Consider the following 14,621-nt stretch of genomic DNA (forward strand, 5'->3'; position numbering starts at 1 on the left):
CAAAATAGCTACTAATAGTTCAGTTTATTATGACTTGATGGTTGTATTTTTTACACAGCATAGTTATTTCTTCATTAACTCTAGATAAAGTTTCTGTTAATACCATTTGATTCCATTTGCAATTGCACTCAAACATTCACAGCTCTATAATTTAGGCTATAAAATGGCATTTTAAACCCTTGTGGTGGTATTGAAATCCACTAGTTGACTTTAATTTCTTAATTTAAGACACATGGAATAATACAAGTGTATTCACTTTTTTATATAGACTACAAGAATAGAAAATAAAATAAGGACAGTCCCGGTTGAAGAGTTGAAAAATGCTTATAATATTCTTCAAAGTAATGTGATTTCTGATGACTTCTGAGGAGATTTAATGAGCCGTTACATCAATGCACTGAGTGATCCGGGTGTATGTTCATGGTCTTGTAAATTTCTTTGAGGAGAAGCAGAGCTGTATCTTCAGATTCCCTGAGGAAAGAGACAAAGAGTTTGTTTGTAAAACACAGAATGACGATAATGCAATTACATAATGATATGTGACCCTGAACCACAAAACTAGTTATAACGGTCCATTTTAATCTGATAAACTGGATAGGACAATATTTGGCAGAGATACAACCATTTAAAAACCGTTGTCCAAACGAAGTTGTTAGCAATACATATTACTAAACAAAAATTAAGTTTTGATATATTTTCGGTAGGAAATTTACAAAATATCTTCATGGAACATGATCTTTACTTAATATCCTAATGATTTTTTGGCATAAAAGAAAAATCGATCATTTTGACCCATACAATTTATTGTTGGCTATTGCTACAAATATACCCGTGCTACTTATGACTGGTTTTGTGGTCCATGGATGATCACGTACCAGTAACACAGATGACTTTGGAGTGCAAACAGATATTCGTTGAAGCTTTCAATGGGTTTCTCTTGTAGAACGTAGTCAATGCGATTGCCTCCATTCAGCATGCCCACTTTTACTTGTGACTCTTCTTCCTTCTGAGGCTCAGGACTCTCAACCATCTTCTCATCTGCAAACAAACAATGAGATCCGAGTTTGAGCTGAAGTGTGCACAGTGAAGTGATGAAATGAAAGAGGGTAAGAGGATTTTCACTGTGGTTTGCTTACCTTCCCCTTGCTGCTTTTCCTCTTCTGCTTTGATTTGACTGGCGACCATGGCGAGCTGCTCATGCAGTTGAGCGGACGAGGTGTGAGCGCGGGCAAACTCATTCAGAGTCTGCCAAGCAGTCTTCAGAGAGCTGATGAAGCCTTGCTTTATGTCAGAGCCCATCCTGGATAAACTCTCTTTTAATTCTGGACAAAAGAACATTTAGTTAGAATTACAATATTGCTTTATATCCATATTTAAAATGATTGTTTTTGAACAGTGTTTTGCTTTACCAACAAGTCTTTTTCCTAGACAATTGTGCCTGGATAACTTACTATTTATTAACTAAAGATTCTTCTGGTGACTAGTGGTTGCTCATTTTAGGCATTAGTTGACTATTAGTCGCATGTTTATTGATAAACCATATAAATCATAATATAGAGCCTTTAATTGCCTACATAGCCTAATAAGCGCTCAATGGCAACTGGCAGATATAATAATTATAACCGTGTGAGAAAAACAGCAAGGAGACTGCATTAATATTTTAATAATTAATTGACCAACTAGTTTCTTTGTTTTTGACTTAATAGATGAAGTCAGCGACACCGACTCGTCATCTCTGCAGTAGTGATGTGTCTCTATGCATTGCAGTTTCATATGGATTACATAATCTAAGAATACTTGTTTTCTATTATAATAGATTCATTTAAAGGTCCCATATTGTACACATTTCTGGAGGTTTACTTTAGTTGTTGATGTCCTTAAGAATATATATCTGCGGACCGGTATAAGTGCTAAAATCCATCTCAATATATTTTTACAGCTCCTTTTTTAGGAGCTCTGTCAAGAACAGGTCGATTTTGGCTCATCTAATTAATATTCATGAGCCTCTCTTCTGATTGGCCTGTTGTTTTCTGAGTGACGCACATCCAAGCCAGCCACAAGTAACTATGGTCATGCATGCTGTAGCCTAGCCCAGAACCTAGCCTGCTGTGGCTTGGTGATACTCAACAGGATATTTCAGAATGATCATTAATGTTTTTTTTTTCTTTTTCAAACACTGAATGCAGTAAGATACGTAACTGTTGCTTTAGTAAAGCCCCTTTCACAATGCGCGCTGATTCCGGAAAATTACGGGAACGAGCGCTGTGTGAACAAAAGCCAGAACCAAATGCCATTAAGGCAGTGTTGTAGTGATGATGAACTTTACCCTGCGACTCTTCACGACGAAAAAATACGTGCAAAGTGGAATGAAGCAGCGATCAGGGAGCCCCTCACTATCAGCGCTGAAAATCAGGTTAGTTTCAGTTTAGTGAAATGTACGCGTGGCATTACATCTCACATCCAAATGTCACGTCTTTACGGGTTGTGTGTAAAGCACCCACAGATTCCGGAAAACAACTGTGAATGAACCTAATTAAGCAATTCCGCCGGAACAAATCCGTGTATTTTCCGGAATGGCTGTGTGAAAGAGGCTGAAGTTGACGTGCCACTGGTCTCTTATATTAACGTTGTTCGGAAGTCTGTGTAATGATGTAGCTTGACATCTATCGACTGAACAGGGTTTTCTTCACTTCTTTTCGTGTTGTTGTTGCTTAGCAATGGCATGGACGCAAAGTTGTCGAGGTTTCAAAAAAGGAGGGTGGGACGGTGGTTGCTGCTCTGGGTGGTGACTGAAGGCGGTGACTGAGTAGATCGGACGTCATATTTTTATGGAAGTTACAGGGGCTCGTGAAAAGGAACGGCTACTTTATTCAGGCTGTGTGCAGTTTGCTGTGGACTGACTGTTTTGTTAGTTACATAACCCCTAGACCTCAGTTATCATGAAAAAAGCCAGGAAATTTCGATTTTGACAATATGGGACATTTAAAAGTACACATTTCGCTCTCTCCCTATATTTTCATATCTGTATAGCAAGTAACGTTATACACAGAGTTTCTAAGTTTTGCAGAAAGCGCATCCTGTTTGCTTTAATTATTTTACAAAAGCGCAACGTTTTGTTGTTATTGTGAGTGCACACAAATAAACAAGTGTCTTTACAAATTCGAAAGATGTATTACTTTTATCTGTATGACCAAAAAATGGAGTATTTTATGAGCAAGTGACCGCACCGGCACCTCCATTTGTCATGCAGTAAGGCAAGCGATCTACTATTCAGCTTCCACACGATCCGCACACGTTTTCTAGGTTAACTTTAGATTGAGCGGCCATGTAAAGTTGCTACTACATACATCTTTCAGATGAAAAGCCGTATTTGAGGTCGATGAATGATAGGTGAGTGTTTGGATGTCCTGCCTGATGTACTGTATTACCACATAGGGGCCGGTTGCATAAAACTGTTTAAGACTGGTCTTACAAGTTAGTCATCTAATTTTTTTCTTTAAGACGGGTCTTTACTTTGTAAGCCAGTTGCATAAAATCTTAGACTGGTCTAATTTAAGACCAAAAAGTTAGACTGATTACCCCATGGCTAACTTTTCCTTACAATCTATGTTGCCATGGAAACCAACTGTCAGCTGTGACAGATTTTTAAACAGCGTAGACTTTTAGGATTTATACTATTAACTTTATCCGTTATTTGGACCAAGCCTTGTGTTTTTTCATTGTTTGTAATCGCTAAATTTGTTCATTAAAATCGATTTTGCAGCATTGTATTCCTCCAATATGCAAATATTTTCAGCAAAGGAAAACTGCAATGAGCGCCCACTGTCGGCCATTTTATTTAAGCTGTTCAGCGTCTTACTTTTCCCACAATGCAGTGCAAATTAGACTGTCTTACTAGAGACAACCATGTACTTATTTTATGCAACAGTCTTTCCCCACTGACTTTAGTTGGTCAGGCTTATTCTTAGACACAGTCTTAAGATAATGGCTATGTTTATGCAACCGGCCCCAGCCGTTAATGATCTGTCCGTCACAGACTGTGTGACTTTGCCACATCCTGTGGAGGTTTTTTTTTTTTTTTTGCAACTAATAAACTTTTGGTCGACCAAGCCTCTTCTCACTGACTAACGGTTAGGCGACTATTAGGGGGCAGCCCTATTATTTATTTCATTTAAAAAATATAAATAATTACTTAAATTATTTTTTATAAATCACTTAAACAATATTTTTTTAAATAACTGAAATAATAATATATATTATTTCTATTATAGCTATTATGATACCCATTATTTAAATTCCTATTATTCTTATTTATTTTTTATTAAATTATTTATTTAAAATATAATTTTTTTGAATATTCACAGAAAAATTTTCTAATACAAACCAAGATGAAGTCTCTTTCTTCCTTTATGATGAGGGACCAAAACTGGCTCCAGTTCAATGTCTGGTAAGATCATTGGTTCAATTCTGTATGCAACTGGATCCAGCTGAGTGCACAATAACATTAATGCATTAGCTACATAGCAAACAGTGACAATATTAAAGGATTAGTTCACTTCCGGAATAAAGAATTCATGATAATTTACTCACCCCTGTGTCATCCAAGATGTTCATGTCTTTCTTTCTTCAGTCAAAAAGAATGAAGGTTTTTGAGGAAAATATTCCAGGATTTTTCTCTATATACTGGACTTCAGTGGTGGCCAACTGGTTGAATGTCCAAACTACAGTTTCAATGCAGCTTCAAAGATCTCTTCACGCTCCCAGCTGAGGAATAAGGGTCTTATCTAGCAAAGAGATCTGTCATTTTCTTAAAAAAAACAAAAAAAAAACTACAATTTATATACTTTTTAACCACAAATGCTCACCTTGGACTAGCTCTGCGATGCATGTCCGCAACTTCACAGATTATGTGTTCACGCACAGTTAGTTATTTATCGTATACTTTGGTTCTAAAAGGTAGGGTAGGGTGAAAAACTGCATTTTTTCCTCAAACTTCAAAATCGCTCAACATTGTTGTTTTACCTTTCTTGTAAAGGGTGTTTGACTTTCTTTGCAGGTTTGCTTTGTAAACTCTGGGTCGGTACTTCCACCTATGTCAAATGTGACCTTTCCAACGTGACTATGTAACGCGTGAGGTTGGGCTGATGTAAGCATTTGTCGTTAAAAAGTATACAATTTTTTATATTTTTTTAGAAAGTGGCTGAACGTTTCGCTGGATAAGACATTTATTCCTCAGCAGGGATTGTGTAGAGCTTTTTGAAGCTGCAGTTTGGACCTTCAACCCATTACATTGAAAAATCCTGGAATGTTTTCCAAAAAAAACAAACATGTTGGATAACATGGGGGTGAGTAAATTATAGGGAAATTTGGTTTCCAAAAGACCAGATGCTGTTGAAGCAGTAGACAAGCTAAGACTCCACTCACTGGATGGTAGATATTGAAGAACCCTTTGCAGGTGGGAAACTGGTAAGACTCTTCGATTTTCTCCACTCCACGTACTGTCAGAAACATCCCGATGGGAGAGCCGAGTGCAAAGAAATTCACTGGTTCAAAGTCCAGAGCATGATATACCACTGATACCTGGAGGAGAACATCCAAGATTGCAGAGCATGTTCACATTTCAAACCCAGAATCAAAATCTGACAAAAATACGTTAATTTAATCATCTTGATTTATAGACCAATCTGGGAAGTCTTACCTGTCCAGTGCCTATTTCAAAATAGTTGTAATCCACATGGATTGAGGACATGGTCTGTCCCACTGGCAGTTTGCTGACAACAGGATCTGGTGTGGGCTCTGTCTGAACGGGAGGCTGGATCTCTTTCGGTTCCTCTTTTTCTACAGTCTTCTCTTTCACAGCCTTTCGGGCCGCCTGCCAAGAAACAAATGTGTTTCTAGTATCACATGAAACTGGACAAACAAAAAGTGCAAACACTACCAGATGCAATGCAAAGACAATAGAAAACGTGCCTGTTTTGCAGACTTCTCTTTTACAAACTTGGCAAGTTTTTTGCGTGGCCCCAGAGGAATACCCATTTCCTTCAGATCATCTATTGTGCACATCAACTGCAACAGAGATGGATGTTGACAATCGATGAGTTGCTAATTCTGTTTTTATCAAATAAGATGTAAAAAATTAATTTAAAAACTCTTACCAGAGATTCAACATCAATTTTCTCAGTTTCAAATGTGCTCAGATAATCAGACAACCCCAACATCTCCAGAACTGATGACAGGTTGCCAATCTCCTCTTCTTCCTCCTTAGACTCTTCCTCAGCAGCCGCTACAGCAGGCACTTCATTGGCCTGGACAACCGGACTAACCTACAGCAATTAAACACATCATTTTAATTATAAGTCATCTTAAGGACCCACAGATAAAGGTTGTTTGTTCCAGGGATGCCCTAAAACAGAACATGTGATGTTTTAATATACTATATTAATAATGTGGAGCATTTTATGATCTTCAATCAGTACATACTGATACCTGTTTCACATTAGGTGGTGCATTTCCATTGGTCAATGGACCTGATGAAGGAGAGCCAGTCTTCTGATTGGACAGCAAATCAAAAAGTATCAAAGAGCCTACAGATTAGAGAAATAATGAATTAAAAGAAAATTGTAATAAAAAATCAATTATAGTTCAGTTCCGTGTTTTTTCAGTATGCTTTTATAGATACCTAATAGCACATAACTTTAGTTCAAGGTTTATCATTTAAGACCAAAATTAAGAGTTTAAGCATGTGAAAGCAAAGATTTCTCACCCAAGCTGTGTCCAGCTACAGACACTTTGCCTTTAAAGTCTGGGTTTCTTTGCATGAACAGCACATGTAAGCGGTTGATCTCAAAAGCCACGGTGTCCATAATGGTCTGGCAGTAGGTTGGACTGTTGTAGAAGAGAACATCTAAGAGGGTTTCATTAGTGAAGTGACGCAAACGTCCTGTGCTGGGCAGAGTAATCTTCTTTATCCTCCTACATGATTAAAAACATAAAAGACATTATTTTTTCTTTTTAAAAAAACTAAACAAAAGATGTTTATGATAATACAGACAACATGAATTTAGGGAGAACAGTATGGAGATTTTATGTTTTACAACATTATATTATATTTATAATTTATTTATAACGTTATATTTTATGTTTTACAACATATTTTTTCTTAAAGGGATAGTTTACCCAAAAAAAAAAAAGACAATTCTGTCATGAATTACTCACCCTCATGTCGTTCCAAACTTGTAAGACCTTTGTCCATCTTTAGAACACAAATTAAGATTTTTGTGATTAAATCCAAGAACTTTCTGCCCTGCATAGACAGCAACACAACTACCACATTTAAGACCCAGAAAGGTAACAAGGACATTAATAAAATAGTCCATCAGGTTCAACTAATTTTATGAAGCTACAAGAGTACTTTATGCACAAAGATGCACCACCTTTCTGGCTCTTGAACGTGGCAATTACATTGCTGTCTCTTCAGGGTCAGAAACTTTTTGGATTTCATGAAAAATACCTTAATTTGTTTTCCAAAGATGAACAAAGGTCTTACTGGTTTGGAACGACATGAGGATGAGTAATTAATGACAGAATTTAAATTTTTGTGTCACTTTAAGAAAGCGTTCCTAAATTTTTGGACCAACAAATTTGAATTATTTTTAGTAAGTACATTTAATACAAGGTAATGTATTTAATAATTATACATCCATTCAAAAGTTTGGGGTGGACATGATTTTTTTTTTTTTACATTTTTGAAAGAAGTCTCTTAAGCTCAACAAAGCATTTATTTGATTAAAAATACAGTAAAATATGTACTATAATATACTTGTGAAATTTATGAAATTTAATTTATCATCATTATGGCAAAGCTTTTTCATTAACTCCAGTCTATATTTACTCCATTTATTTTAGTCAGTGTCACATGATCATGAGAACTCATTCTAATATGCTGCTCCTCAACAAACATGTTTAAAATGGTTGTGGTGCTTAATATTTTTGGGAAAACTTGTATTTTTTCAAGATATAACCGATAGATTAGAACAGATTAGAAGTAGACTAGATTAGAAGGATCTCTGATGAATAAAAGTATTAATTTCTTAAAAACAAAAAAATGATCACAAACTTTTAAATATACATGTGTATGTATACGTATATGTACCCTAGATCACAAAACCAAACATAAGGGTCAATTTTTTTGAAATTGAGATTTATACATCATCTGAAAGCTAATTAATTAAGCTTTCTATTGACGTATGGTTTGTTTGGATAGGACAATATGGCCGAGAAACAACTATTTTGAAAATCAGGAATCTGAGGTGCAAAAAAAAAATATAAATACTGAGTAAATCACCTTTAAAGTTGTCCAAAAACGTTCTTAGCAATGATCAATCACTAATAAAAAAAAAAAAAAGTTTCATTATATAGAAATATACAAAATATTATCATGGAACATGATCTTTACTTGATATTCTAATGACTTTTGTCAAAAAGATTGGTTTTGTGGTCCAAGGTCACATGTTAAATGTATATTTAAATAACATATTGGAGGCTGAAGGCTCAGTACAAAAGAAACAGCAAAAGCTAAATTGGAAAAACTAATTTTATGCCTCATATACAGCACTAATGTGAAGCCTCTCTTGAATGCGGCTGAACGTTGTGTCTCTACCTGTCAACCCCTGTAGCATCACCGTGCAGAGCTGTGTGCCAGTGCACAGGCAGAAACTCCACACGACTAATCACATGATCATCACGGGACTTCTTGAAATGACTTTGCAGCAACTTCAAGGACACACTGCGGAAATCATCCACTGTGAAAACAAACACAGTCTGATTGAAGCGCAATACATTTTGTCTAAGGATTCACACAGAAGCTGTACGATTTGTTTCTACTAAAACAACTGGCCTAAATAATGATTTTATAACTGCCTTTGAACTGAAATTTTCTATTTTGTATTCATCTGGAATCTAAACTAGTGTAACATACCACACTCCACCATGCTCCTGAACCTCAGGTCACAGACAGGGCCTATGCCATGCACCATAAACACCAGATGATCCACCTGAGGCATCTCACCTGGGGAGAAAAACACAATGGTCTTCAGTGATTCTGGCATGTTATGCATTCTCCTTTAAATAATACTGAATAATTTTGAGAAACAGTAGAGCAAATCTCTCAGTTTGACAGGATAATGTCAGAAAACAAGAGTTCAAAAAGATGCATTCACCATCAGGAACTTCATCATGATCATCGTCCACACCCCTCTTGACAACCCGAGGTCGGGTCTGACCATCTTGAGTTGTGCCCCACTCATCAGGCATGGCAGATGGCTGAAACTGCACAATCACCTGGAGACAACCCAAGCAGATTTATACCATAAAAACAGTGTTTACTATCTAGAGTCTATTCTTACTACAAACATCTGAAAATGTACCTTTGGATTGTGCATTACAATGGTCTCACCAGAAGGGAATTCCAGTCGGCGATGCCACTGATTAGTGGTAACAGCTTTCTTATATTCTGCCTGTTTAACATCATAATTTTGAGCAGTTAAACTTACATTCCGATAGGCAATGTTATGAACACTGATGAGAAAAATTTATACGGGAGCACAAACCTCCAGCTTCTCACTGAATTCTTCTGAATAGGGGATGAAGCGACTGTCTGCATCTCCTTTGTAGAACCAGGTACAGCGGCGGACTTCCGTGGGCTCTTCCTCCCAGTACACGGAAGTGCGTGTGCGGTCATACAGCTGCACGTCATAGCGTCCTCCATCCGTACACACAATCACATTCTCTGGATCTGGCTGAACTGAAGCAACAGATTTCAGTTGTGAAATAGTCTAAGAGTGGCCACATGCTCTTGGCATACATGCAAAAACACAATCCAGTTAATCTCAAACAAATTAAGTTACAGTGACAGAGGCGGTTCCATTTAGCCTCACATTGCTCAACTTAAGTTACCGTAGAAGTAAACAGCAGGCTTTATATGTCAAAAGCCAGAAAACGAATACAAAATTACTGGCAGAGCCTTGTACAATTATTCTGCCAATGTAAGTGTGTTTGATGAAAACAGTTCCTGTCTTACCAGAGTTGAATATTTCTTCCAACTGAATGGAATCCAGGATACTAAAGGGAAGCCAGACCATCTTTGACTCCACTTGTTTGCAGTAGAACCAGTGAGGTTGAACAGGTTCATAAACATTGTATGCATATGGCACCATTGAGTTGGCAGGGACTAATGGTCCAGTCATGCTGGCCGTTGTAGGGGGTGGTGGAATCTGTGTTGGGGGAGGCTGAAAAATAGCAAGACTTTATAAGGACAAAGTACATTTTTAAAAATAGCTTTCTAAAACATGCTTAAAAAGACTTAGAGACACAGCTTAAACTTAAACTGACATTGTTTATTATATATTTTATATAGGCTTGCACCAGTATTACAATTCTAGCCGACAAATGGCCAATATTAAAATTAAATTCTATTTTGACTAAAAAACAAAGCAAATAAAATGTTCCAAACTAAAACTAGTAAAATACAAAAATAAATAAATAAATTTGACATGTTTAATAAATTAACGTAGTTATCACAACATTTTATTGACGTTATTTAAAAAAGCATTTTCGGTAAAAGAAATAGGGCTAAAATAAAAAATAAATAAAAAAATTACACTTAAAAAAACAATTGAAATGTTTTAGTAAAAATAAATAAGTTGAAGTACTAAAATCACTAACTTAAAAATTGTTAAAGATATACATAAATCTTAAAATAAATAAATGAAATGAACAAAAAAATAATAAAAGAACAACAAATGCTAGAATGACAGACGGATGGATGGACAGATACATAGAATGATAGATGAATGGATAGAACGAGATATGGATAGATAGAATGATAGAAGAAAAGATACAATGATAGATAGAATGATAGAACAATAGATAGACAGAACGATAGATGGACAGACAGAATGAAAGATGGATAGATAGATTGACAGAACAATAGATAGAATAATAGACAGAACGACAGACTGATAGATGGATAGACAGAACGTTAGATTGCCAAATGATAAAACAATAGATACAACAATAGACAGAATGATAGAATGATAGACAGACCGACAGACTGATAGACAGATGGATAGATAGAATGTTAGAATGACAGAATGACAATAAATACAACAATACAGAATGATAGAATGATAGATAGATAGAACAATAGATAGAACGACAGATAGAATGATAGATAGACCCATAGACTGATAGATGGAAAGAACATTAGAATGACAGAACGATAAAACAATAGATACAACAATAGATAGAATGATAGAACGATACATAGAATGACAGATGTATACAGAATGATAGATAGAATGATAACTAGAACGATAGAATGATACATAGAACGACAGATGTATAGATAGAACGAAAGATGAATATAGAACGATTGATAGAATGATAGATAGATGAATAGATAGAAAATTAAAATGATGGATTGAATGATAGATGGATAGATGATGGATAGAACAATAGAACGATAGATAGAACGATAGAACGACAGACAGATAGATAGAATGACAGATAGATAGATAGATAGATAGATAGATAGATAGATAGATAGATAGATAGATAGATAGATAGATAGATAGATAGATAGATAGAACGACAGATGTATAGATAGAACGAAAGATGACAGATAAAACGAAAGATGAATATAGAACGATTGATAGAATGATAGATAGATGAATAGATAGAAAATTAAAATGATGGATTGAATGATAGATGGATAGATGATGGATAGAACAATAGAACGATAGATAGAACGATAGAACGACAGACAGATAGACAGACAGATAGATAGATAGATAGATAGATAGATAGATAGATAGATAGATAGATAGATAGATAGATAGATAGATAGATAGATAGATAGATAGATAGATCGACAGATGTATAGATAGAACGAAAGATGACAGATAAAACGAAAGATGAATATAGAACGATTGATAGAATGATAGATAGATGAATAGATAGAACATTAGAATGATGGACTGAATGATAGAACAATAGAACAATAGATAGAACGATAGATGGGTTAAAAGACAAATATGACATTACATGACCAACCTTGGTGAACGCTGTGGGTGGAGTCTGGAATGAGGGAGCAGGTGTGGCCTGAGAATAGGGGTTGAGATGCTGAGGTGTTTGGGTGGGGGGCTGCTGCTGTAATTCAGGAGCCATGAGGTACGGATTAGCTTTGCTACTGGTAGCTGTGTGACGGTATGGATTATAGGAATGCTGGGAGATCTGGGTCGGAGGAGGAGGAGTCGGTGCATTAGGTGGATGAGTATATGTACTCATAGGGGTTTGATTAGTAACACTGCCATACTGCTGAACGGGGTTCATGTGAGATATTGGTGGGTTTAAAGGCAGGCTAGCTGCAATGGATGCAGGCGATGGGCCTGTTGTTGATGGAATGACAGTGGCGGCTGGAGGCGGGCATGGCTGCTGCCCTATAGATGCAAACGGGTCGCTGCTGTTACTAGTGTTGGAAAAATAATTGAACGTAGAGGCTTGAGGAGCTGCTGATGATGTCTGACCAAGAAAACTGTCTTCTTCTCCAACTTCACTGGCATCATCTTTACAGAGGATGACATAAAGAAAATTAGTCTTGAATATACTTGTTTCTTCAGAATATAAGACAGATGGTATAAATACACTTTTAAGCATCCAAGCAAGATTTTTTTTATAAAAATGAAAATAAATAAATAAGAGTGCAATAAAGCTGTAATCCTGCCCTAGATGTAATTAATCATCCTACAATAGTAGATACCCTCAAATTAAAAAAGAAAAATTCAGATATACTACCAGTCAAGTTTTTAAACAGTAAGATTTTTAATGTCTCTTTAGCTCACCAAGCATGCATATATTTGATCCAAAATACAGCTAAAGCAGTAATATTCTAAAATGGTTTTACTATTTAAAATAACTGTTTTCTGTGTACATATATTTTAAAATATAATTTATTCCTGAGATCAAAGCAATATTTTCAGCATCTCCAGTTATCAGTGTCACGTGATCCTTCAGAAATCCTTCTGATATGCTGATTTTCTGCTCAAGAAACATTTTTTACTATTAGCATTATCTTTGATAAACAGAAAGATCCAAAGATCAGCATTTATCTGAAATAAAAACCTTTTGTAACATTATACTACACCATTCAAAAGCTTGGTGTCAGTCAATTTTTTTAATAGAAATTAATACTTTTATTTGGCAAGGATGCTTTTAATTGATCAAAAGTGATGATAAAGACAATTATACTGTTACAAAAGATTTCTATTTCAGATAAATGCTGTTCTTCTGAACTTTCCATTTATCAAAGAAATCTGAAAAAATCTACTCGGCTGTTTTCAACGTAGTAATAATAATAATAATAATAAATATTTTTTAGCAGCAAATCAGAATATTAGAATGATTTCTGAAGGATCATGTGAATGAAGTAATTATGCTAAAAATTCAGCTTTGAAATCACAGGAATAAATTACATTTTAAAATTACATTTTTTCAAATAGAAAGCAGTTATTTTAAATAGCAAAAATATTTTTGTACTTTGGATCGAATAAACGCAGGCTTGTTGAGCATAAGAAAAACCTTACTGTTCAGAAACTGGTAGTGTATGAGCTTCAACATAAACACTGGCTTTGACATTTTCTTGTTTGTATAAATGTCTTCATAAATATCGGACAGCTTTTACAAAGAGGATGCTGTTTTGCTACGGCTTAGGGCATTTTTTAAATAAACCTTTCTTTTCTCAGGAAAGAGCAGTAATGTTTCTTTACAGACATGGCATTTCTGTGTTTCTACAATATGTTATGTAATTTAAATTAAATTACGGACTGATGACAGGTGGTTTTGGAGATAGTGAGTGATATTATAATCTCATAATTATTTGAGAAAAATTACACTTTTGAGTAGTCATCTCTGATTAATTTCACACCGTAAATGCTACCTGAGGACATATTTTGCCACGTATATAAATAAAACTGTAACGTCAACAGTTCCCCTTTACTATTCAAGCAATTAAAATCAATACGAAATTCATAAAATATTTGACAACACAAAAAAAATATACGTTTACGTTTACTGAATATCAGACTAAAATAATCTTACAGAAAACATTAGCTAATTATCATAAAGAGCAAAGACCTTTGAGCTCAAAATAGAGGAAAGCTAACATCACTAGCCACTAAAGCAGCTCATTTGAAGCCTTTCTAAGCTCACCTCCGGATAAAACCGCCGGTCCGGTGGCTTGACTGACAGGTATGAACGGCAGGCTGAAGTTGAACTCCGGAGCCGCTGAAAACAGCAGATTTGCGCTGCTGCTGGGGATGTTATTGGCTTTTCTATCAGCCATTTTCAATCAAATATTACACGTAGCTTGTCCTCCAGTCGGAAACAGGCAGAGCTTTTTCACAACACTTCCTGGTTCGTCACAGTAGAGCTAAAGGGCAGCTCTGGATTTTCACAGATTCTCACTTCATTGATAGTCTGGACGATTCATACGGTAATCAGTGCTGACGCCTAGTGTATGATATACAGATTTGCGTCGCGTTGACGAACAAAGTCAAAAGTAATCA

General features: G+C 35.7%; 1 protein-coding gene across 1 annotated transcript; it reads right to left on the minus strand.

Moving 5' to 3' along the window:
• Positions 1–5: 5 nt before the first annotated feature.
• Positions 6–14,426, minus strand: sec23ip (SEC23 interacting protein). The gene is made up of 18 exons (XM_073833932.1): positions 14,266–14,426; positions 12,112–12,623; positions 10,079–10,286; positions 9,609–9,802; positions 9,426–9,515; positions 9,219–9,339; positions 8,978–9,067; positions 8,660–8,801; positions 6,764–6,972; positions 6,487–6,584; positions 6,156–6,323; positions 5,971–6,066; positions 5,699–5,872; positions 5,425–5,580; positions 4,385–4,487; positions 1,137–1,322; positions 876–1,038; positions 6–471 (listed from the first exon to the last, which is right to left on the minus strand). Exons 1-18 carry the CDS (start codon positions 14,396–14,398, stop codon positions 390–392), a joined length of 2,925 nt encoding a protein of 974 aa, XP_073690033.1. The 5' UTR covers positions 14,399–14,426; the 3' UTR covers positions 6–389.
• Positions 14,427–14,621: the final 195 nt, after the last annotated feature.

This window comes from Garra rufa, chromosome 2 (assembly GCF_049309525.1).
Source record: "Garra rufa chromosome 2, GarRuf1.0, whole genome shotgun sequence".
Taxonomy (NCBI): Eukaryota; Metazoa; Chordata; class Actinopteri; order Cypriniformes; family Cyprinidae; genus Garra; species Garra rufa.